The following is a 26,461-nucleotide window of genomic DNA, read 5'->3' as shown; positions in this document are numbered from 1 at the left end:
AAAAATACCCTTTCTTATGCTGGCAAGTTGAATTTCTCGTAAAATATTTTCTTACCGAGTAAAAATTAAACCTGCCCCCAGCACTTTTTATGTACCAATGATCATGATGAATTGATCTATATTACATACTTTGCACAATATTTTTGTGTTGCACTTGTGCCTAAGCGATTTTTGTGCAACAATTAGGAATATCATTAATGTCCGTCACGTGATCAACACAGTCATGTGACATCGCAAAAATGCTTTAAAATAAAACCTGATTAAACTATTATCTCAAGTTGAATGCAATTTTAAACAAGGATTACATATTAAAATTAAAATCTAGCTCAAAAATATATGTATATTTTAAAGGCATTTTAAGCCTTCGGACAGCCTTATCATAACTGCGTTGAAGGCAACATAGAAATAGATTGCCAGAGGCCGTAAGGGAAACATGTCTTTTATATGGTCATGTACATCTAAAATGTACCTCTAATTATTAAAAGGATTAAGCACCAGGAAATATAACATTATTAAACCACTAATTATTCATGGAGAGTTACTAAAATTTTATGCCCCTAATTTAGTCTTAATTCTACACTGTAGTATACTCAGAAGACATATCATTCAGAAAAACTTGATAAATCATCACAGATACAAAATATACTCACTCCGATTTCGCCTCCAGATTAGAAAGTTCAAGACACTTCCGATGAATACAATGAAAATAGAGACTACAACACATATTATGATAGTTGTGCGATCGATGGCATGCGTGTCAGGCCTCATCTAAAATAAAAGATTTTTAAAATAACTTTTAAAACTTAGAAGTACATGTACCTGTTTTCAATGAATTAATTTTTTTATTAATAACTTTATGTGACCGCTGTACTGTTTTCAACAACAAATATTTTTGGCATGCGTTTGTCAATTTCCACATAATATAATGTAGGTGTGCAAAATAGAACACAAAACTCTTAAAACAACGTTAAGACAGGGATTAAATTCGAAAATATTTTATCAAGTAAATCAGTTAAGCTTTTTAAGATCAATTTTCTGAATTGTATTATGCCATATATTTTGTAACTCAAGTTACAGCTCACCTGAAATGATGTCAAACAAACTCCTGATTCATGATTACAAGTTTGACTAACACAGTCTGTGTTACAGGTCTGGTTACAATTTACACCCCAATACGACCGAGGACAAACTAATTAAGGAATGAAAAGGTGTAAAAAGATATAGTTGTTTTTATTAATAAAAATATAATATGTGACTGATGAAAAAAAAAAACAAAACTATTTCTAAATATAACACTTCAATTTTTATAAAAAGTATAAAGATAAATAAGAGTGACCAAGAATTCTTAAATGTTAAAAATAAAGTTCGGTTGTAACGCGTTATTTGATTGGATAAAAAAGAATTTAACTTGTATTACCTGGGTTGTAAACTTCACAATGACTTGCGTCAAAAACTTATCAGTCCGCTTGACGTTACGTTTTAAATTTGCACAGTTTGAAGACGTTTTCTTTCACTTAATGATTGAAAATAAAATTACAAGAAATGAATTTGAAAAAAAAAACAACCCAGGTTATACAATATAACTTGGGTCGCTATTTAATTCATTCCTTAATTGTACCGAGAGTCCTATTGGCCCAAGCGTTAACAAGAGTACTTAGGTTACCGAAAAACAAAAATCGGTCTGGTGTAGAAAAGTTTGATATCTGTGGTTACATCACATCCTGCACCCTATGTGGTGTAGTTTAAACAAACTTTACCATGCACCTATTCTGGATGCTTTTTTATTAAATTGAAATACTTCATTTTTCCCCCAATACCGGGTATATTCGTAGTTAAAAAATACTCGGACAGTGGAGCACTATAGAGGCAATATTATATATTAGAATTAAATGAATACACGTACATTTCCATAAAAAAGTAACCAATGGGACTCGAAGTACATTTTAACCCACCAAGATGATAAATATAGACAATGTTATTAACCTGGGACAGTCAAGAAGAAGAATTGCTTACTTTGAGTACATAACATCCCGTGGTATCCACTTGAACATCCTTGTAAGCAAGTACCGTTTACATGGTGGCACGGTGTATCATCATGACAATTACCACAGCTGTTACTGCAGTTCAAACCATATTTTACTTCTTCACATTCTAAAACGAAGGATTTGCTCGTCAGATAGTTTTGTATACGAATACAATTTTGAATGTCACTCCTATCAATAAATTTTTACACTAAACCAAATATGTTGCTGCTATGAACTTTAAAGATCTGTTTACCCGCCATGTTCATCTTGAAACCGGAAGTACGTGCTCGTAAATTTGAAATCTCGATCCCGACTCAAATTTGACATCGGAAAGAAAAATTTTTTTTTTTTTTTTTTTGGAAAATTCAAAAACTTTAAAAATAAAAAAAATGGCCTTAAAAATGCAAATTGTAATTGGCATATTTACCAGGAGCAAAGGAAAATATGTTCAAAGAATTCATTCATTTCACTATATGCAATCATTATCGCACCACCTTAACACCAGAGCCCCTGACCCAGGGGCCCTAAAATTCACAAATTTGCAAGAGGCAGCCCTCTTTAACACAACTATGTACTACGGTAGTTTATTTAATACCTAGGAGTAGAGAAAACGATTTTCAAAGAGTTTTTTTGCAGTTTAACTATTTAATCAATGGAGCCCCACCCTAGCATCTCAGAACCCTGACCCTAGGGCCAGGAAATTCACAATTTTGGTAGAAACAGCCTTATTCCACATAACTATATACTTATTTTGTTTATTTGATGCCCAGGAGCAGAGAAGAAGTTTCTCAAAGAATTTATACATTTTCAGTATATAATATATTTACATTTAGCCCCGCCGTAGCACTAGAACCCCTGATCCCAGGGCAATGAATTTAACAATTTTGGTAGAGGACTAAATGCTCATTAATTACATTCATGCCAAAAGTTTGCATGCTAGATGTCCAGGAGTAAAGAAGAAGATTTTTAAAGATTGCTTTAATTTTTGTGGTTTTGGCCCCATCCCTCAGGCCCTAGGGGGGCAAGGACCACGAAATACACAATTTTTGTTCCCCTTTACTTATAAATGCTTTTTGCCAAATTTGGTTCAAATTGGTGCAGTTGTTTTAGAGAAGAAGTTAAAATGTTCACATGTTAACAAACGACGCATAACACAAGAAGACGGACAAAAACGGAAAGCAATAGAATAAAATCTAATAAAATCTACACTACCTTAGGAATATTACGCATAAGTTCAGTTTTCTGGCCAAATGGTTCTTCATCAGACGATTTTCAAAGATTTTTCATATAAATTAGGATATGAGACTTAGATTCCATATTGTGCCCCAACCATTTCCTTTGGTGCCACAATAGGTAATTTTTCTTTAATTTAACATATGCATAAACATTTCTTCAATATCCAAGGATACTTCCACATAATTTTCAGGTTTTGGCCTTATGGTCTATAGAAGATTTTTTAAATTACCTAGCCCTATTTAAGTCTTTTCTTGATTATCTCCGCTTAATATGAAACTTGACCCTTCATTTTAAAAATGCAAACATCCCATTACCCACGGATGCTTTATAACAAGTTTGGTTAAAGTTGGCTAAGTGATCCTTGAGAAGAAGTTGGAAATGTGAATAGGAGGCCCATTGGCCATATCGCTCACCTGATCATATTGTTGAAAAGTACGGCTTGAATTTTATTTTTGTGGCCCGTCCCTACCCCCTGAAATCATGATTTGAACAAATGTAAATCTACAATGATGCTTCCTTATCAATATAACTATACAAGAGGGTTTCTATATATTCATCTGAAAACCCTACCCCTAGCCCCCCCTCCACGAGTCATGATTTAAACAAACTTGATTCTACACTACCCGTGGATGCTTCCAATTAATATGACCAATCATGGCTTTGCTATTCTCCAGAACATTTTTCCTATATATTCCTTAAGGTCATACACAACGTAGTTTGAACTTTTTTGGGTTCTTCCCTGGAGTTGAAGAGTTCCACTAAATGAAGGGCCTGTGTACACTATTTTTAATGTTTATATATGTATTTGTACACCTCTTCTAAAACAATTTTTGGATGAAAAAAACTGGAATTTATGTTTTATAATTTTTATATATTTTTTTTTTTTTGGATAATGCAAATTTTTCAAAATTTGATATCTTTTCATAACCCCTGGAAACACATGCTGATTTTTTGTCTAAGAACATGTTATGATATTATAAGTTTAAATTTTGAATATCTTGGAAAATTATCAGTAGGTAATGTACTTTGCGTATGTCCTTAATAAAAATTTGATCGTCTATTGTGGCCCGGCCCTACACCCGCGGGTCATGATTTGAACAAACTTGAATTTACACTTCCACATAAGTATTGTCTTTCCTGGCCTAGTAGTTTTTAAGAAGACGATTTTTAAAAAGATTTTTTCTATTTATACCTATGTAAAATTTTGATCATCCATTGTGGCCCCGCTCTAACCCGAGGGGTCATGATTTGAACAGAATTGAATCTACACTACCTGGGGGTGCTTCCACATACACTTAATCTCCCCTGGCCCGATGGTTCTTGAGAAAAAGATTTTAAAAAGATTCCTTTATATTCCTATGTAGAATTTTGATTTTCCCTTGTAACCCCACTCTACCCTTTGGGATCATGATTTGGACAAACTTGAATCTGTTATTGGCCATTGTGGCCCCGTCCTACACCCGGGGGTCATGATTTGAACAAAATTGAATCTACACTACCTAAAATCCTTGTGAGAAGACACTTCATAGGATACCAAGAACTTTGACCCTCTGACCTTGACTTTTGAGATTGACCTACTTTAAAAGAGCAAACCTTGACCATAACTTTTAAAGAGTAAGGGCTAGTGATTTCGTACTTTACATATTTGATCCTTATGACAAGACTTTACCCTTTGACCTTGGAGTTTGATCTACTTTTTAAGAAATTGAATGTTGACCATACCTTCTGAACAGTTAGGGATAGGACTTTCATGCTCTACAAAAGTATTTTATGTGGCAAGTCCTTTTATTTCATACTAATTACATTGACCTTTTGACCTTGGAGATTTTTGTAATTATTAAAAAACTTAAACATTAGCTTACTTTCAAATTTCACAATTGTTTTCCAGTGAGAATACCCTACTTTTGGTACCAATTAATTAAATTTGCATTCAAGAAAAGCTTAATCTTTGCTATGTTGCCATACGGGGGCATCAGTGTTTTACAAACACATCTTGTTATTTCCAGAGTTTGGGGTGTTCAACATTAAATAATACGAAATAGTTGGTGTGACCTAAGTGAGCTGCCGAAATATACGAATATGTCCTAACCCTATCTAGGTTAACAATAATCAAATGGTAAATCACGATAATAATCGGAGACAAGCAACAAAATCCAATGGAGATCCTAACTTAACACTTAAATAAGATGCCCAGTCACCCTCGGTGTATGCACCAAAACTGGTTTATATATATTAACAGCTTGAGAATATTTTTTTAATGAGATAAAAAATCACTCCGTATATGCATAGAATTCTTACTCTGTAAGCATAGATATCCTTTGTATCCTGTAGAACAACCATCTACGCATGTTCCGTTGATATGGTGACACTGTGCACCATTCAAACAATGACCACAACTCTTACTGCAGTTGACACCGTACATCCCACCGTCACATTCTTTAAAAAAAAAGGTTTCTTCTTCATTTTTTATGGTTCAGTGTGAACATTATACCGGAGGACGGCCATTTTTCTTTTTTTCCTATACGATGTTTGTCTTAAGTTTACAGTTAATTCTGTTTATATGCAAAACAAGGAATATTTCTACATGAACCCTATCTATTGATCATGTTGTCGAAAATGAATGGTAACATTTCGAAAGAAAGGGAAATACCTCAGGGTAATCTGTTTAGTAGTGAAAAAAACCCTTTTTTATTTTAAGTTTAACATGCTTTTGGTATTGCTAAATATTCTTCTCCATCACATCCTTTACAAATTCTACACCTACTTTTTTCAACTTTGTTAAAAGAAATTATGATAGAGGTTTTCTTACGCTTATCACAAAGCAATCCTTTGTATCCAGTTGAACACCCTTGTAAACAGGTACCATTAACGTGGTGACACTGTGTATCATTAAGACAGTTTCCACAAGTTTGACTGCAGTTTACACCATACATTCCACCACTACATTCTAAGTTAAACAAATTAGGTAATACTTTATAAGAAATCATTTAAGATCTTTTGATATTTTTTACCTGTGTTAAATATAAAAAGTATAGAGTATTTTTAAAGGCCTTAATTTGAAGTTTAATACTGGCAGATTTTTAGAAACATGTAAGTTCTTTAAAAGAGTTTGTGCAATACTTTAGGGTTTATATTTGCAGGAATTATTTAAAAACTAAATACAAACATGTATTTACATTAATGTATTTTTTATGAAAAATAAACGATATTGTTGACATTTTACTTTTGATTTACTTTGGAACTTCTTGTTCATTGATCATGCCTGCTCTGAGCGTTTAATTAGACAAAATAAAGATTAATTAATATAAACACCACTGACGCAGAAGACAACATAAAGATTATTTAATATAAATCACCACTGATGCAGAGCGATCCCTTGTATCCGTTAGAACATCCTTTGAAGCAGGTTCCATTGATATGATTACATTGTGAGTCGTCACGACAGTAACCACAACTCTTGGCACAGTTAAAACCATATCTGCCATCGTCACATTCTTTAAATAAAAACAATACCGGTGGGTCTTGTATTTGAAAAAAATGTTAACTTGCCCTCACCGCGCTCAGGAAAAAATACAAAGAAAATTGGAAAGGTATGTCGGAGATTCTTTTTTACTGTCTTGATATGCAAACATAAACCAAATTAGTTAATAATGTTGTCACAGATGAAAATGTACCATCGGACATTTTGAAAATTACTTTGGATATACTCAATATAAAATTCTTCATATCTGTTATTAATTTCAGTTTCAGTTGTCATATATAATTGCTTAAATCTGTCCGATTTATCTATTTTGAAATGTTTAATTATCTAAACAAAGTTGTCAATAAATTGTTTTATTTTTAATTTCATTTGTCCTATGCATTATATAATCTAGATACTTTCTTCATGATTGAAATCTGACTGTATCTGTGTGTGTGTGTCAATGGTCTTGCTTATAATTTTCAAAATTGTAGCTAGATGTGCAGACTATACGGCTTGAAAAGTCATCGCACCAATAGTTAGTAGATTGGATTGGTTCCAACATTCAAGAAAAATGGAGAGAAGACAGAGCAAAACTTCAGGAAAAACGGACAACACTATTCTGATCCTCAAAACCGAAAATATCAAGCTTTTGCACTAGGAATTCTATGTACAACGAATCCGTGAACTTTAAAATGAGACTTTTAATCTCGATCCCTCGAAATCCTAAATCATGGACAAATTAAATTCCTGCTCCACAAAACATTAATAACAAACTAAATAATTGTTCAAGTGGACAAATATCAAGTTGAGCACATCAAAACATGATGCTGTGTTTTACTGGGGCAAGGGGTTATTGTCACAGATGAAAATGTACCATCCAACATTTTGACAATTACTCTAGATATACTCAATATAAAATTCTACATATCTGTATTTAATTTAACCCTTTCTCTTCCGGCACATTTTAGGTGATTTTGGAGACTTTTTGATATGGCATTATTAAATTATTTCCAACTTTTTTATTCAAGGAAAAAGCTAACTATACTGAAAGGAAAAAGAAACGCATATTTTACTTTTAAATTAAATTAAAATTATTATTTCGAAAATGTTTTCCAGTATTGTTATCAAACATTTTAATTCATCTTTAATCTACAAGTTACCAAAATCTTGTGTGACTTTGACTGATAATTCCTGAGTTATTGAAATTGATATGTCGATACCCCACAAAATTAAAATTAAAATTCTCATAATCTCCCTTGCACATTGGTAACAGCCTTGATTTTCCTGTGCATTGAGTTCACCAGAGCATTTATGTTTCTCATTTGATTATTATTCAACTCTTCCGACAATAGTCTTAATGGTTGATAGAAGCTGTATTATTCCAAAGCCAACAAATCCCCCCGCCAAATGAGTGCCACAAATTTTTCATTTTAGGATAGAATTTACAGAATCCAGCTGGTTTAGTACACGTGAATGTTTGTGAGAAAGTCTCGACAAACACGGGCTACATTTTGCCAGTGTGAACATGCTAAAAACATTACGCACACGACGTGTACGTGCGCGCGTGAGAGTAAAATCGACGTAAAAGTTGCCAAGCTCGCGGACCAAATTAGAGCAGAGAATTTCTGTCAATTTTAGGGTGAAAATATTGGTATGATAGTTTGCTGTATAAATATCGGTTTCAGTGATAATACCTTGCCAACAACCGAGGTGACATGGTGAAAAGCCCTGTCTCGATGTGACGTTGTTACGCGTCAACGTCACCGCCATGGTTGGTTGGAAACCTTTTAATTTACTCTCTGACAACTGAAAAACCCTTTCTTGTTGAAAAGTTTAAAACAAACTGCACAGCAACATCTTGTTGCCTTTTCATCCACTTACGCAATTCAATTACTGGAACCATTGTAACTTCCGTCAGCCATACCATGATTGCACGAAATTTATACTGATTTCAAATGCGGAAAACAATGTCTTTAACTCCAATGCATCGATCAGCACCACAAAATGTGATCATAAAATTGTCATCATCAACATGCACGTGTTTTTGGCTTTTTATCATTTCCCCTACGTGACGCCATACATTTCATGGTTGAGTAATTTTGACCAGCAATTTTAGTGCACAGTAATCAAAATACACATTTGACCAATTTTCATAATTTTCGGCCTTATAGTCAAATATATTTCGCTATTATGCTATTCTTTTTCCTTTCAGTATATATTTCATACCATTTTGTAGAGAATGTCTTAGAGATGATATTTTATGACTATTCAGATACTCAACATCTGACCTTATTAGTAAAAATAAAGGTCAAAGGTCAATTAAGTGCAAAATTTTATGGGATTTTTTGATACTTTTTAATCTTCAAGCTAAATATTTACTATGATGTATGTTGAAATAGGAAATTTTGGATATACTCACAAAAGAGCATGATACTTTACTACATGAAACATAAAAACTTTTTTTTTCAATTCTGCATATAACTACTTAAAAGTGGTTGCTTAGCAACCCAGAATTTTTTAATTTCGGGCCAGAATTTTCGTTTATTACTCATCCTAGACACATTTATGCATCCCAGCACAAATAAAAGTTAGATGTGAGGTCATAAAAGTACAAGGGACGAACAGCAGATAAATTGTCTTAAAGTTTGACCTCATTAGAACTATTTTTAGGAGGTCAAAGGTCAAATAAGTGCAAAAGTTTCATCAATTTTTTTTCAACACTTTTCAATATTCTTGCCATAATTTTACACAATGGATGCTGAAATGGAAAATTCTGAATATACTCTCAAGAAGGGGTCAGAACTGCAATATCCATGCATCATTTTAGTTCAAATATCTGTTTAATGACCTTTAAAAGGTTGCTAAGCAACAACCTTTTAAAGTTTTTGGCTATAAACATGTTTGTTATTTCACATTCTGGACACATTCTTGACACTTTTTGTATATTTTATGATATTGTATGTAAGATATTGGCAATAAAAATGAAAGAACATTTTTGTATTAAAAATTGACCTTGACACTCTTGTTCTTAAGGGGGTCAAGGTCATATCAGTTCAGAATTCTGCTTTAAATTGTAAGTAAATATCAATTTTGAAATGCTTCAATCATGGATAAATCATCTAATAGTTGACGTGATAAAAATGGCAAACGACAAAATTTCCAACAAAGAATTCTGATCTGCTTCTTACAAACCCCTAGCAAAACATGTATACAATCTTTCTGTTAAACAAAAAAATCCATTCTTTTGATGCTATTAAAAATAATCTTTATTTTCATGGATTTAATCTAACAAGAAAAAATAAACTAAATGATTTCATTACAAGATTTTTCTGGTATAACAGAGCTTAAGGGGTACAATAAAGACTTGACATGTTGTCTTGGAGGGAAATAATAATAATAGATAGCATTGGCAATATTTAACGCAAAACTGTCTAGTCAATAAGTTGAAAATGTGACGTTTATATCCAAATATAAAAATCCATATATATTGCAAGATGAATTCCAAATCAGACTGAAATCTTCAACAAAATGTTGAAGAGCACTTTTACTTTGTGTCCACCATTCTTTTATCAACTGTCATTTCTCTGTAAGACTGGAGGAAATTCTTTGACTTGTCCAAGACATTATTTGCTGTCAAGTACAAGTGATCAGCTTCTATCCTGTAAAAGATTTAAATATTTTGAAACAGAAACATGTCATTGTGTATATGAATTTACATTTATAAATAAAATTAAGAATGCTAAAATTACTACATTTATTTGATTTTCCTTTTAAAATTAAAATTGTATTATGTGATTCAAGTAGTTAAATGATATTGCTCAGTCAATGTATCAGGATTGATACTTCAACAACCTTGTAGTAAACCATCATGGTAAAATTACTGAACTAAAACAAATAGCATATATGGCAATCTGACTAAAGCCTCTGTTTACGCTATCCCAACACATAAAAAAATCTGGCAGTGGATGGAAGATTTAATTTTAATTAGATTGCTACAAAAGCCATGAAGGGACACATCAATTTTTCAAAAAAGTAAAAAATGAGATATCGAATTAGACAATCCAATCCAAAGGATTAATAAATCGTTCCCTCGATTCATAATTCGAGATCTCGAATTACACAAACGATCTTACAGATTACTAATTCACCCCCTTGATTCATAACTTGAGATCTCGAATTACATACTGGTAATTGCAAATAAAACTGCACATTATCGTCCCTGAATTATAGGTGGCGCATGACACGTTTAAGGTCATGACTATTCGTACCTTCAATTTTAGAGAGTGTCAACGTAATTTTGACCTTGTATACCTTGCTATTTTGATTAGATTTTATATATATAATGGCTGATTACGGATCGTGGGATTTACCCACACTTAGAAAAGAGCTACGGAAACGAAATGCTCGCATTTCCGGCCGCAAAAGAGAATTGGTTGAAAGGTAATACTTGCGGGCGACTTCTTAACCATAATTTTCTCTGTCGAACACAGAATCGTGATTAAGACGTTATCGGTACCTGATATTCTTTGTAATTTCAATAAAGTTCTTCAAAAGCAAATTTTATGTAGACTTTTGTGAGATTAATACTGTCTACATTTTGACATTCTGACTCTGAGTCAGATTTTCACGCATGTCATTGTCAATCTGTATAAGGCGAAGCCAAAGGCTCTTTAAGTTTTTAACCTTTATTACTGTTATTACTGAATTATATCAATGCAGATAAAAAGTTTAAAACGTCAAGCGCCCATGCGCTAACCCTACATAATTCAATTTAGAATGGCCTTTTTAATTATATATCATACAATATTTGTTACATAATACCAGACCTATAACGTTTATAGTAACTGTTTGTTACATAATGCATTTGAGTTACATATGTTGTATAAATTCAAAAAGACCATTTTTTGTTGAATTATGTAGGCTTAGCTCATAGCAATAGGTGCTTGACGTTTAAAACTTTTTATAAATTTACTGTTACCTGACTGCACTGCTTATCACATAGTAAAGGCCCCTATAATATACAAAATTAGGCCTGAGAGAGGAAGAGAGAGAGTGAGAGAAAGTATTATGGATGAGAAACCTCTGTTTAAACCATTTACATAACTATTGCAGTACTTATAAAAATATGTAACAGTTTGGTTTTTTTTATTGTAAGTTATATCTATATATACATATTAAAACAAGTGTTCCCATTCAACATATTTCAGACTTGAAGCATATGACAGGAATGCAAATTTTGGTGCTACAGAAAGAGTAGAGAGAGAGTATTGCATGCAAGTTCCTTGTTATGAAAAGTTTAAAGATATTAACAAAGACACACAGATGGTCGAAGTTAGAGAAGAGGCAGTTAAAGCATATCTAGAAAGAATGAACAAAAGTGTTAATAGTAATGTGATGTACATATATGAGAGCAAGTTTCTGAAGTATGTGAGACTCTGTGCTGAAAACAACTTTTACTACATCAAGGCTGAATGCAAGGCACAGATGAAGAAGAGTGTGTCATATAAAGTGGATGTGTGTGTTGATATGGATGGGTGTATTGTTGAAAGTCAGTGTGAGTGTGCTGCGGGTATGGGCCCAACTGCTGTGTGTAAGCATGTGTGTGTAGTATTGTTTGGTTTACAATTGTTCAGTAAAAGTCTAGACATTGTCACAGAGGAGACATGTACACAAAACCTACAAACTTTCCATCACACTAAAGTATACAAAGGAAGTCCAATTAAAGCAAATGACTTGCCTTTAGCGGGTGAAGTGGATGTCAGTTACGATCCAAGGCCCAGGGCATATCGGAATATGCCAGGGTACTCTGATACCTTCAGAAATGTCTGGGTAAATCATCCTAACATTAGTGATTTGGCTATCTCACAAATCTTCCCACTAGCAAGCACCATTGGGTTAGAAAAAGATCATGACTATTTCAGTCACCCATTGTCATACATATGGTTACAAAACATGAATATATCAAAAATTTCAGATGAGGATATTGTTAAGTTAGAAGAGCAAACACGGGGACAAAGTAAAAGCGCCATCTGGCGTGATGAAAGACGAAAGAGAATTCACTCGTCCAACTTTGGTCGAGTTTGCAAGGCTACTGACAAAACTGATTTTTCAAAACTGGCTGAAAATTTAACTAAGCATATGCCTGAAATTCGTGTACCAGCTATTTTGCATGGTAGGTGTTATGAGTCAGTGGCGATAAAAAAGTTTGAGGAAAAATTTAATGTTAAAACCTCAAATGTGGAATATTTGTTTCAAAGTTGCATCCTTTTATTGCTTCTTCCCCTGATGCCATCTTAGACCAAAGTACACTAATTGAAGTCAAATGCCCCTACAATGCAAAATACTGCAAAATATCCGAGGAAACTGTCTCCTATTTAAAGAATGTTGATGGATGTTTAGAGCTAGACAATACTCATGACTACTTCTATCAAATTCAAGGGCAACTCTTCTGTTCAAACAGAACATGCTGTTATTTAGTTGTTTACACACTGAAAGATCTCAAAGTTATCTCCATTCAGAGAGACCAAGCATTCATTGATAGAATGTTGCAGAAATTAATTTCATTTTTTGACACATACTTCAAGACTGCTGTTCTTAAGAACTTTTATTACCATGACAACAAAATGAACTAATTTTTTAAGTTGTTAACTTTTATGTTGTACCTGGTACATAGAAACTTACATTTGTTACATGTTCATACATTTATACCTATACTCTATGTGTACATTGTACATGTGCCCCAATAGATCTTTTCATATGACTATGTAACTAGCTTTAAGACTTTAGCTATACAGATACTTGAAACTAATTGAGAATTTTTAAATCAATTAATAAACTGACATCTCCAAGTTAATGGGTTAGATTAGGGTATTATTGAAGTACAATGCACAAAAATGTCAATTAATTTTCACCTTGTTATCAGTAAAGCAGTTCATTACATATTAAGCAAGTGATTTTTTTTTAAACAAATTGTCAAAACTTTCCAATAAAAATGTTCTAACATATATTATAGTTTGGTATGACTCTGTGAACCAACTTTAGTACTTAATTCATTTTCATTGAAGTCAACATTATGCATGTTTGGGAACAATGCATTTTTTGAAATTACAAAGTGTAAAACATACAAATAAAATTTCACTGGCCAATTTTGTCTCAGTTGTGTTTAAGGGTGTTTTCAGAATTTTGTATGTCTTTCCTAACCCTATCAGCCGCTCAATATGAAGTCTTTTGCTAGAGATTTTGCGATCACGCAAAACTGTCTTTCCAGACATTCTGTTTTTTTTGTTTAAAAAATGATGGAATGTTTACAGTTACGTCTTTGGGAGCAAATAGATCTTGTACATTGAATCCCTTGTCTGCCATAAGAGAATCACCAGGTTCAAATAAGTCAGCACTTAACAAAGGACTCCGTTCAACAAGCTGTCTGTCACTAGCAGACCCTCCATAAGCAGGAGACACATATGAAATTAAACCCCCTGGAGATGAGCCTACGAGTACTTTGACAGTGTTTCTATTTTTATACGTAGAGAAGGTTGCTTGCAGGGCAATGGGGGGTTTAGGTTTCTTTACAGGAATTTCTGTTCCATCAAGTAGTACTCGTGTAGAGGGGAATTTACTGTAAAAATCAGATGGAGAGAAAAAGGTGACCAGATCTTTTTCGGGCCAGAAATTTAGTTCCCTCCACTGTCTCGACATAAAGTTTACCCAAGTAATCCAAACATTCTCAACAGTTGTTTGTGATATTGAAAATAATCTACTTAATTCAAAATTGGGCTTATGTTGCCTCAACTTAATCAGTGTCAAAAAGAGCTAATTTTCAATGGACATATTTTGCACCTGATTATAAATATAATTGAGATGAAAGGCTGCTTCACCAAGACTATACAGTACATGTAAAAAGTCTGTGTAGGAACTCAACCCTGTATAAAACATGATGCCTTCATCATCATACATGAAATTTTCAATACACATGATTGGCAATTTTGCTGTTTGACTTGATGAATCTATAAAAAGAGGTGCAACAGTAGCACTTATATCAATATTATTAATATCACTAGGGCTAAACTTTTCATCCCTCCACTTCTACACTGTTGCCCACTTCATATACATTGCAATCATCTGAAACCATTTCTGAATTTTCATGGTCACCTTTCTCCATTTTGGCACGGCGGGCCACTACTCTTTTGCTCCTCTCATCAAAATTAATAGATGGTGACTTGGTCCAGGGGAAAATGGAAGGGACTGCCTCAGGTTTTCTTTGCCTCCTTAGTGGCTCAGTGCCTATCAAATTATCAAAAAGAAAATTGTGACCTTAATAATAAAAATGTTTCGGAAGAAAAAGACATGATATTTCAGATTCCGAGATGTTAAAATATTTCAATTCAATCAGATAAAAACTAATATTAAAGATATATGTATTTTAATGCTTATCGTGTCCAATGGTGTCTTCCTCATCCACTCATCAGGAGCTTCCAAAAGAGCATGACTGTAGAATGACTCTAATTCCTTGAAACATCTTGATGAATTATGACATAACAAAATAGCCATGAAATAGCAAACTTGGTATTTTTCAATATATATTTCACAAGTTTGACCACTCCATCGCACATTTTGATAATATCAAACCGTTTAAAACCAGGATACTGCACTGGGAATGGAAAAGAAAAGCACTTGTCAACATGAAAAAATAAACAGATATAATAAGTAATAAATCATGCAAATGTGAAAATGAAAAAAAAAAAATATTGAAATTCTTAGTCATATCAGCTGTTTCAGTGATTCGTTTCAGTCTCAGCTATGAGCATGTGTAACAGAAGTAAATATTGTGCTTTGATAAATTGATAAGGTCTGCATATGATATAAACTGATAAAAGCATTTAATTATCTTTCTGCCAAATTTCTCAGTATGGCTGGTCATTTAAGGGAAATAATTTCAATGAAGTCTTTAACTTTTCGCTGTATTTTTAAAACTGTATTTGACTTTGATATACACGTTTCAAAATTCTCTTGTGTGTCCGTCGCGTTATTATTACACAGCTGTTATGATTTACAGACAAATTATTATTAATTAATAAAATATTTAAATGCAACTACAAATGAAGTCATATAATCTTACTAACCGTGCTGTGTTTCGCAGGTGAAATCTTCCTCACGAAAGTGTTTGTGGCACACAACACTGAATGGCTGTGGCGTCCAATGTTTATACGCAATATCCTCATCGTTTCTTCGAATGGCTCGAATCCACAGCTTTTTTATCTTCTCCTCCTTTGGGAAACTTAATCCTCCTCTCGTGGAACAACCAGGCACGCAACAGCAAGTAGGCATTGGATGTTTATTTTGACGAACTTTCAAAATAGTTTAGAAACTAAGCGAAATCGAATCGAAACCGGAAGTAAATATGAACCTTAGCGTGTCGTGCGCCACCTATAGTACAGTAAGGGGCAAGAACTGACAAATATTTGCAATTCGTTTTCACAGATTAATAATTCGAGATCTCGATTTGTTACAACGTCAGTCTTCTGATTTTCTCTGTGCTCTTTAATTTCATTACATATATGTACAGATACATCCAACCATTTTAATCAATTTGTGCGTTCTATTTATTTTGTTTCAGCAACCGGCCATTTCCAACCTCTTTCATAACTAATTCAACGTATATTTATTTTAGAAATATTATGATTACACAGGACCCATATTCACTTTTACTATTTAGGACTTTCAATTATTCTAATATACACGTAACACAAAAACCTCAAAGATTTTTTGATCAACAAATATCAGTACTAGCATATGGATTTGAAAATGTTCATGTATTTTTTTCATTTTGGACCATAATATGTACCGGGTAATAAAAGGTAGGATGTAAAATACTACAATATTCTATTCTTTCAACATATATTACCATATCCGATATGTACAGATAAATAATAATTTTATTGGAATCATGGGAAGGGTTTACATTCCAAGGGAACGAATCATTTAAACTAGGAGAATGAGTTATACAATCTGAGATAACGGATTGTGCAATTTGAGGGAACAAATTGAGAATCTGTGAAAATGAATTGGCAATTTATTATAACAGATTGTCATTCCGAGAGAATGGATTGTATAAATCGAGAACTCCGTTTACTTTTATAAATTTTTAAAAATTCTATGTCCCTTCATGGCTTTCATAGATTGCATACCTGCATGGCTGCCAGGGTTGTAAAAAGAAAGGAGACAATAGACTGCAATGTTACTTCAGGGCAAATTTCCTGGGGCAAGGCTGTTCGTGAGCATGGGAGTGTTGATAAACCATCCAGTGAGTTTGACCACCCATGTATATGATGTACGATAATTGGTGAGTGTCTGAAAAAATTGAGAAAATGGAAATTCTAACCACATACTTTATGCAGATTGGAAATACAACAGCAGTCTATAAAAAGAGCTTGTTCCATATATCTCGGCATTCATTTAACTAGATATTATGTGTTTAAATAATGTGTTTGTATGAATAATCAAGCATCATAAGTATTATGTTTTTCAAACACTTATTTCTCAAAATATAAAGCAAATGTTTATAAACTTGTATAAATACAATATCATGAGAATGACACAAATGAAATTTGACTTTATTTTTTGAAATTTTAGAAATACAGAAATTTTCAATATCAAAACAAAAATTTACCTGTTCATTGGTGTCCTTACATATTAATTGGCCTTCGTAGTTCATGGTGGGCTTAGCAAGTGGGTATTCACAGATGAAAGTATTGTTGCATATGGTGCCAGCACCCTAAAAATTCAATGTGAAAGTGGTATATGTACACACTGGCTGACTGGTACACACATACTGAAAACAACTATCCATTATTATGGCAATTTTGATTTTACTTTGAACTTTCGAGTGATTGTCAAAAGCATCAAATTTCAAAAGCAAAACAAAATTGGCTGAACAATACGAAATACGCACACTGAAATATGAAGATCTAATACATGTGTACATTTAGTTTTCTTTTGAACGTGAACTAAGTGCGTTTTAAACTTAAACTATTCAGTCAATGTACACCTGACTTAGGTACTTGTGACTTTTTCCTATTTCCTAGACTGAAAAAAAAATGTTATCTGGACGTCGTATTCTCACCTGCTAATACCAAAGGCATGTCCGTATTATTTGATTCATTGATGTGATGATCTTCGTCGTGAAATAATCATGAAAATTGACGTTCAGATTTCGGATCGCCATCATGTTGTTCACTGCTGCCATAGCGGAAACACGTGGTTATTTCAATTCGTATCAACTCATACAGTGATGAGTCGTATTTATTTATAAATGCGAGTTTTTGTATTGTTAAATTTCGTGCCAATATAGATCTAATTAAATTGCAAATTTAGAATACAGTATAACAAGATACAATAATATTAAAAATCTGATTTTTTTATGTAAAGATCGACGTTTAGGGAATCTACAATTTTTATCAACATTGTATATAAATCACTACTTGAAATATACATCATTACATGTAGATGAATAAATTAACTTTTCACTTCGCACAAATTGCAGAACGATAGTATATATTTGTTTTTGAAATCTTTTTTTTTTTTGTATTATGCATTTATTTCAGTAAAAAATATATCTAAATGGTCAAAAAGTCTTATAAAAGAATTTGTTGTTTCGAGCTAGTTAGACACAACAATATCGACCTTGACGTTACATGTAAATATTGACCGAATTTTCCATAAAAACTATGCGAAGGTCACAAATTCAAATTATCGTAATTAAGAAAATACTGAGCGTAAGAAGGCCTGTAAGGGCTTGTTGGAAAGAAAATTTTCTCTACTTTTACCAGCTTTATTTTGTTTTCCCTATTTCAATACAGAAATAAACGTAAAACTGAGCTTTGTTTAAACATTACGAATAAAATCGAGAAAAAACACATAAGTGCAAGAAAATTTTTGTTTTTAAAACATACTTTAAAGTAATAACAATAATTTTTACATATTTTAAAAACGGGGAAAATATGCTTTAAGAATATATCATACTTTCTTTAAAAAGTTAATCAGGAAAAAAATGTCAATCGTCTGGAAAATCGGCAATTGCTTTGGAAAATTACGCCATTTTCAAAAAGTCACGTTTGTCTTCACAACATAAAATCGATTAAATACCGGCAATCAAGACAAAATCTTTTTAGATATTTTAAAAGTAGAGAAAATTTCAAAAAAGGTGATATATAGTTTATATACCTTCATGCTACCATAAAATAAATGCGGATATCTTATTTTCGCGAAGTCGTGTTTTAACGCGCCACCGGTCAATTTGACCGGTACGGAAGTGAAGGGGTTAATGAGTTGTCATAATTGATTCAATCTATCAGATTTATCTATTTTGAATGTTTCATTATCTTAATGAGCCATGAATGATATAACCAGGTGGACTGTGCTTTGTGTGACTTAATTATTGTTAACTATGAATTCACAAATTGTCGTGGGAGCTTAATTTATGTTGTTTAGAGGTATGGAGATACCCACGAATTCATGTCCACCACGAAATGAAAATGTTACATACATACATGTAACTACTCGACAATTCTTCATCAATGAATTCAAATCCAACGAACCAAGACTTTTTACTCAAACCATGAAACTTTGATCCCATGAAAAAGTAATTTTACTGTATTTGGAATCATAATCTTTAAATCTACTTGTAAATCAAGTAACTCATGTCATATGTTACTCAAAATCATCAAATAACATTTATGTCTATAAATACAAATTTTTCTAAGCAATTGGAGAGTTGGAATCCGGACGCACACGTCCCTGATACTATCCGACCCAACGAGAAATAAAGGTCTGCAAATCGTAAGGCGGCTTCATCTTCATTTCCCAATAGTCACCATAGTGGCTCTCCGACAAGCAAACGCATCTAAAGCGAGGGTGTGATAATATGATGGAAAACCGGAATTGATTTAAGAAATATTATTTCCTGAAGATTAAAACAGGGTTTTTAATCGACATATTTTAGTCCGTCATTTAAAATGGGGCAAAGTTTCGAAAGATTAGATTCATTTTTTTTTTACAACAGCCTTAATTCATTTAATTGTTGCTTTTCTTACTTTCTCAGAAATTTGAAATACAAAAAAGAAAATCCATGCAAATACATTTACAAGCTTATGTGTACTATTATAATTGCCTGAACAGTTTAAAAGAGTAATTTTTTATATACATATAAAAGTTACATAAAATCAATGGAACAATGTTTATGAAATAATATTTTGTATTCGACAGAACAATATTTTTTAAAAAATATTTTGTATTCTACACAAAATGTTCTTCCTATAAACAATTATTTACCTAACAATATTGACAAATAGATTAATGTGCCTAATTTACATTAAAAAATATTTGTCAATACAAATTAACATTAATTGACTGCCGTCACGAGAAAAAGGCCCTTAAGGTCAAATTTTCATAAATCTACTTTTTGGTAAATTTTGATAACCGAACTCTTTCTGAATGCAAATATACATAAATTTTGAAAATATCTCACTTTTTCAGTATTTTATAGGCATTTTAGTAAGGCGCGCCTCTGAAATAACTTTGACGTTACTCGCTGAAAACGTAGTGACGTCTAATTCAATTTCCAAATAATATTAAAATATTCTCTTACTGTTGATTTAGTAAAGAATCATTTATTGTTGATGTAGAAGGTTTAATTGCATCTCCCATGTTACCAGAATATATATCCAGTCAAAGAGAGGTTATGTTTTTTTTTTCAGAAAAAAAGAAGCGCTTATAAGAACGGTAATAATACAAGTGCATAGACCTCTCGCTAGCTCTTTCTCTCTCTCTCTTTAAAAAAATATACATGGAATATACATGGAATATACCTTTTAATATTAAGACTTCTTAACATGAATTAAAATTTATGCATTTGGAAATTTCTTAAAAACAAATATGCAGCATCTTTAATTTAGTCATGAAAAGAAATCGTTTTAATCGCTGTTCCTAGCAATGTGCATGTCCAATGTCGCGTATATCAACATCAAGTTAAAATACTTTAACAGGATTATGAAGAAATTCATGAGTTAGATAGTAATAATATCATACTATATACCTATTAAAAATGTCCGCATCAAATTTCAAATTTTTGTTACACTTTGAAATCCAATTTTATTTCTAGGTCACGAAACGCAGTTGACATTTTTTTTTTTTCCGTGTTTACATACCGCAACTTTGACGTCGTTTTCTGAGCATTGTGACGTCAAAAGATAAGGGCCCTTTTCTCATGACGGCAGTCTTATATTTATTCTTCATTTCTGGGCAGTGTCAAGTGAAATAACTAAAAAAATGAGTATTTGTTAAAAAAAACAAAAGATGATCTCATACTTATGTTTCAATTTGAGTTTGAAGTGGTTTACAGTCAATACGTATGATTGAATTTCTACAGACCTTTATCGCTTTGATTTATAATCAATGTCTAAGACTGCGGGAAAAGAGATTAATCGACGAAATACATTTCTGTTTATATACAAAAATAGAGTAGTCATTATTCTTTTTTGATATGATCCCTATTCATTGATCATATGGTGAAAATCAACATTTCAAAAGGGAAACGAAATACGGTAATCTTAAAATAAAGTGTTGAAAAGAATAAAATAAATTAAAAGAATTTAAATTTAAGTTAGTTCTATAATCGGCACTAAATGGGCTCAATCTTAAAAAATCTGCTTTTAAAAGATAGACATACATCCCAGCAATGGATAGATACAAGAAAAATAATATGTCAACATGTTTACTTTTCCGCTAATGCCTATCGGAATATATACCCCGAAATGTAAAATAGTGAAAATTTACCTATTCTAGATCTTGTTGTATTTAACTGGATTCAAGTCTAAATATTCGACTTTAATACCCTAAAGAGAGTAGAAATATGTTAGTCAACAATATATAATCATTTTTTTGCATGAATTATTATAAATAGATGCACTTTGTTAGGCTAACGTATTAAAATTTAATATTAGATAATATGCTTCACAGGTCAATCTCGGTCATTTGAAAAAAAATCATGGACTCAAACTTCGTAAAATTGTATTATTTTTACTAAATAATATTTAAGAAAAAGATTTTTAAGCTTAAAAAAATTATATGTTGACGCATTACCTTTCGTGGTATGAGCTCTACACTAAAGGTACCCCCCTAATTTCCATATTCCAGAAGTAATATATTGCCTTATTTTCCTGTAAAACTGTTACATTTGGAGTGTATATTTGTATAAACAAAGTTGTACATATTTAAAACAATAATTATACACACCCAATACCTATTGTCACTAAAATTTATCTTATTTTACTCTTTGATTAAAACACATTTGTCTGTAAATTGGAGACAATGAAAATGAAAGTGATTGACTGATTCTCACATATAGTGGATAATTTTGTTACAGGAAAGTAAGTATGCTGCCAGTGAATCAACATTTGTCATATACTTCTATTCAAAAGATAATTTTGCATTAATTCGTGGGTAAGCAAGTGGAGGAGGGGGGGGGGGGGTATGCGTCTTATACAATATTATTATTATTCAAAGTAAATTTTGTAACGTTTGATTACTAAAACTTATATATTGTCTAAGTCAAATCGTAGTCATTACTTTTCTTCCGAATTATCACTATTAACTTCAACTTGGCCGCCGACAACAGTTTTTTTTAGTATGATACAAATCATACATGTTCTGATGTAGCAAGTTCGTGGTCCGTGTTATCGGAGAGGCATATAGAACATGCATCACTCACAGAAATATCATATTATTAACTAATTATTTCTGTCAACCCAAAGTTTTTCCCAGCCTTCTCTTTTTAATTAATTTATCCTTAAAACTGTAGTGTTTGTACGTTTGTTGACGCGAGCGACTTGGAGCAAAATCGTTACAGGATATTTAAAACGCTAAGTAAAAGTGAAACCAATATAGTTTAAAAAATCACATCTCGGAAAAGGGAAGCGCGGTTCCGGTTCTACTATTCGTAAATGACGTAGTGCGAGTGAAGAACTACTTTAAAGAATGATGAAAGAAGGTTTCTTACGCTGTGTACAAAGCAATCCTTTGTATCCAGTTGAACACCCTTGTAAACAGGTACCATTAACATGGTGACACTGTGAATCATTAAGACAGTTTCCACAGGTCTGACTGCAGTTTACACCATACATTCCACCATTACATTCTAAGTAATATAAATCAGGAAATTCATTATAAAATTTCATTTTAGATCCTTTGATTTTCTGCAGCTGTGTATAATATATATATTAAGTATAGAGTAGTTTTAAAGGCATTGATCTGAAGTTTATAATTAACACTGGCATATTTTGAGAAAAGTTCGTTCAAAAATATTTGTGTGTTGCTACTTCTAGATACATATTTATCTTCGCAGGAATTATGTACAGAAAGTACATTAAAATTTAGATAATATTGACATTTTACTTTTGATATGTTTTGGAACATGTTTTAGTGTATAAAGTGCTCATGCCTGATTTTTGTTTTTAATAAGAAATAAAGATTAATTAATATAAATCACCACTGATGCAGAACGATCCCTTGTATCCGGGTGAACATCCTGTAAAGCAAGTTCCATTGATATGATTACATTGTGAGTCGTCACGACAGTGACCACATGTCTTGGAGCAGTTTAAACCACCGTCACATTCTTAAAAAAAAAGCAATACCAATCATGCCATTTTTTTTAATTGAAACTTGTCCTCTCCCGGCTCAGGAAAAATAAAAAAACATTTAGATATGTAGGGGATTCTTTTTTACTCTTAAGCGCAAATTTGAAGCTTAAGTAGTTAATAATTGGACAAAATAACGGAAATTAATTTAAACAAGAGGCCCACGGGCCTTATAGGTCACCTGAATATCATGTAACAACTTTCCAGCGATTGTATTTGGTTTGCGTTTTAATCCAAAAGCCATGAAATTCACAAATTTTGAAGAAGGCACCATTGCTTATCAAAGGGCAGATTTCAAAGCATTAATTTATTTTTAGTCAAAGTACCCCTCTGGTATCCCTGACCCAGCGTCCCTGAAATTATCTATTTTGAAAGAGGCCCTTTTCTTCATTATAAGGCCAGCATTTTTTTTTTGTTTAGGTTTAGTTATGAACATGAGAAAAAAAAAGTCCCGAAGGAGAAGGAAATAAAATTTTTTTTGGATAAATCAATTATTAACATTTGTACATTCTTTTTTTATGCTATTCTAATAGGCTCCTAATACCACTGGACACATAATGCTTACAAATAGGAAAGTCTCTCATATTGTTAACATTTAATTGCTTATTTCATCATCTGCCAGTTTGGGCCAGTTATATAAATTTTGTGATGTTGGTCAAAATATATTTTTAAAAATCAATTCTTTAAAAGTCTTTCAATATATCTTCATTTTTTTTAATATGTGTTAGGTGAATGTGTAGACATTGTTCTAAAATTTACTTGATGCATAAAATTATAATTCATATCATAAAACAGACAGGGAGTATTGGGGAGTAGTGTGAACATTTTTTTTAATTAAGTGTAAGTGTATTTTTCTGGACCTGTGTAAAATATTTTTTCTAGCTGATACAAATGATACTACATGCCTGTATATATTTGTATATTCTTGCCTTTTAATAGACAATTCAGTTAATCAAATTTTTTTATTTCTTGTTTTCTACAGGTTATTGTTTATTTCTTCCTCAAATGGACCTAACTTCTCCCTAGTTTATTCATTACATCTGATACATAAGCAACCATTTTCTAAAGAATTCATGCTTCTCTGTAAGCTATTTCACAGAGACATAAACAATGTCGCTGAAATATAACAATATGCAACCTATAGCTACCACGGGCAGTTTAAAACCTGGGGCCAAAATAATTTACAGACAGATACTTTTGAAACGAATACAGTAATTATCTCACCAGTATGTTAATTGTGCAACAAAGTCGTCAGCATTTTATTTGTCCTTTGAACGGGTGAAACGTTTTGAATGGCACTCGTATCGATGAATTTTACACTAAACCAAGCTATCTTCTCAGTGATTCTTGAAAACCGGAAGTGCGAGTTCGTTAAATTTGAAATCTCTCCCGACTCAAATTTGACATCGGAAAGAAAAAAATTTTTATATTTTTTTATTCTAAAAATTCAAAACCTTGAGCGTTTGTAAAACTGAAAATATAAATATATATATATATATATATATATATATATATATATATATATATATATATATATATATATATTCATGCAATTTCACTATATAATCATTTGAGCCCCACCCTAAAACAAAACCAATCCTGGGGCCATAAAATTCACAATTTTGGTAGAGGCACTATTGCTCATCATAACTATGTACTTAGTTAGTTTATTTAATACCCAGGAGCAGAGAAGAAGTTTTTCAAAGATATAATAATGCATTTTACTATATATATATATATATATATAGCCCCGCCCTATTAGAACCCCTGATACATAATAAAATCACAATTTTGGTAGAGGACTCATTGCTGATTAAAATAAAACAGTTTGACTGCTTGATGTCCATGGAGTAAAGAAGAATATTTTTAAATATTGCATTAATTTTAAGTATTACGCTACACATTCAAGTTCCAAAACATTTCGTTAAATAAAACATAATTAAATGATGGTTCAATACTGCAATAAAATAACATTTAACTATCAATTATAAAATTTGACGACACGGACAGTGTTATTTCGATCTTATCGATTGTAAATCAACAATGTTGATATCACATGGCTATTTTCTTCGTAAGAAAGATGGCAGGCGCCCAATTTACAACACATGTGATAATGCTGAAATACGTTAGTAAATTACAGTCGTAATATGGTAGATAATGATGAAAAACTGACATATAACATCTTAGTATCATTGTTCCCTACTGTCTGTTCAACAATATCTCGCTAGATTGTCTAGTAATACAAAAGCAGCATTTGTTTACACAACAATGTCGAAGTGTAATGTGTATTGTACCAATAACTGAAGTAAACGATAAGATATTGAAATAACATGAAAAATAAAACATTTCTAATAAATTTACAACTGGATGCTACTTTACATCACTAAAAATAACACTCCACCATCAGCCTGTGATTGATATGCAATATTCAAAGGTCCAATCCCCCATATAACAATATGTTTGAATGATTACTTAAAACTTAATCAGAAAAAAGTAAAAAAAATGGGATAAATTAGATCTTTACAAAACTTTTAAGCTTACATTGCACATTCTGCAATAAGTAGCATCGATGGATGTATACATTCATTTTTAATTGTAGAAAATAGAAAAAGTTAATAAAATTTTCATATGCATTAATATATTTCTGTTTCTCTTTGAAAAAATGTGATTCTGTTATTTGTGTGTGTGCATGGGGTTGTAATTTTCGTTAACTTCTAGGTATGGAGAGGTCCTCGAATACATGACAGCTTCGAAATATATAATTTCATATGCATTCATACTCAGCCTTTTCTAACCTTGAAACCAAATTCCAACAAACCGATATTTCTTTCTCAACCCTCAAAAATTTGACCCCACGAAAATATGTGATTTTACAGTTTATATAACATGTTACAGATATAAACATTTTTCAATATTCAGAGAGAAAACACAGAGAGAAGAGAGAGAAAATCTTAATACTCAGATATATTGAAATAAAGAAAATTAGTTTCAAAAGAATACACAGACTATTCGTTGTTGTCAGAAAAATTATCAGCATTAAGGACAGA

At 32.1% G+C, this 26,461-nt stretch overlaps 2 protein-coding genes and 1 long non-coding RNA gene across 3 annotated transcripts in view; all 3 read right to left on the bottom strand.

Annotated features, from left to right (window-relative positions):
* Positions 1-627: 627 nt before the first annotated feature.
* LOC134258524 (multiple epidermal growth factor-like domains protein 10) overlaps positions 628-26,461 on the bottom strand; it is a 49,853-nt gene continuing 24,019 nt past the window's right edge. The window contains exons 14-25 of the mRNA XM_062741086.1: positions 23,264-23,392; positions 22,775-22,912; positions 14,872-15,003; positions 14,609-14,726; positions 14,038-14,338; positions 11,334-11,391; positions 6,617-6,754; positions 6,070-6,207; positions 5,559-5,696; positions 2,014-2,151; positions 1,083-1,189; positions 628-768 (exon numbers count right to left, since the gene is read on the bottom strand). Coding sequence (XP_062597070.1) covers positions 628-768; positions 1,083-1,189; positions 2,014-2,151; positions 5,559-5,696; positions 6,070-6,207; positions 6,617-6,754; positions 11,334-11,391; positions 14,038-14,338; positions 14,609-14,726; positions 14,872-15,003; positions 22,775-22,912; positions 23,264-23,392 — 1,676 coding nt within the window. The remainder of the gene's footprint in view (positions 769-1,082; positions 1,190-2,013; positions 2,152-5,558; positions 5,697-6,069; positions 6,208-6,616; positions 6,755-11,333; positions 11,392-14,037; positions 14,339-14,608; positions 14,727-14,871; positions 15,004-22,774; positions 22,913-23,263; positions 23,393-26,461) is intronic.
* On the bottom strand, positions 9,965-18,120 carry LOC134258528 (uncharacterized). The gene is made up of 4 exons (XR_009990167.1): positions 17,843-18,120; positions 17,390-17,494; positions 16,908-17,070; positions 9,965-10,382 (listed from the first exon to the last, which is right to left on the bottom strand). It is a non-coding gene; the product is annotated as an uncharacterized LOC134258528 (long non-coding RNA).
* Positions 14,066-16,155, bottom strand: LOC134258527 (THAP domain-containing protein 6-like). The gene is made up of 2 exons (XM_062741090.1): positions 15,843-16,155; positions 14,066-15,003 (listed from the first exon to the last, which is right to left on the bottom strand). Exons 1-2 carry the CDS (start codon positions 16,045-16,047, stop codon positions 14,792-14,794), a joined length of 417 nt encoding a protein of 138 aa, XP_062597074.1. The 5' UTR covers positions 16,048-16,155; the 3' UTR covers positions 14,066-14,791.

This window comes from Saccostrea cucullata, unplaced genomic scaffold, assembly GCF_032062105.1.
Source record: "Saccostrea cucullata isolate Sc308-1 unplaced genomic scaffold, CSIRO_AGI_Scuc_v1 ctg2806, whole genome shotgun sequence".
NCBI classification, from domain to species: Eukaryota; Metazoa; Mollusca; class Bivalvia; order Ostreida; family Ostreidae; genus Saccostrea; species Saccostrea cuccullata.
Note: the sequence above shows the minus strand (reverse complement) of the source record. Positions and strands in the feature narration are given on the sequence as shown.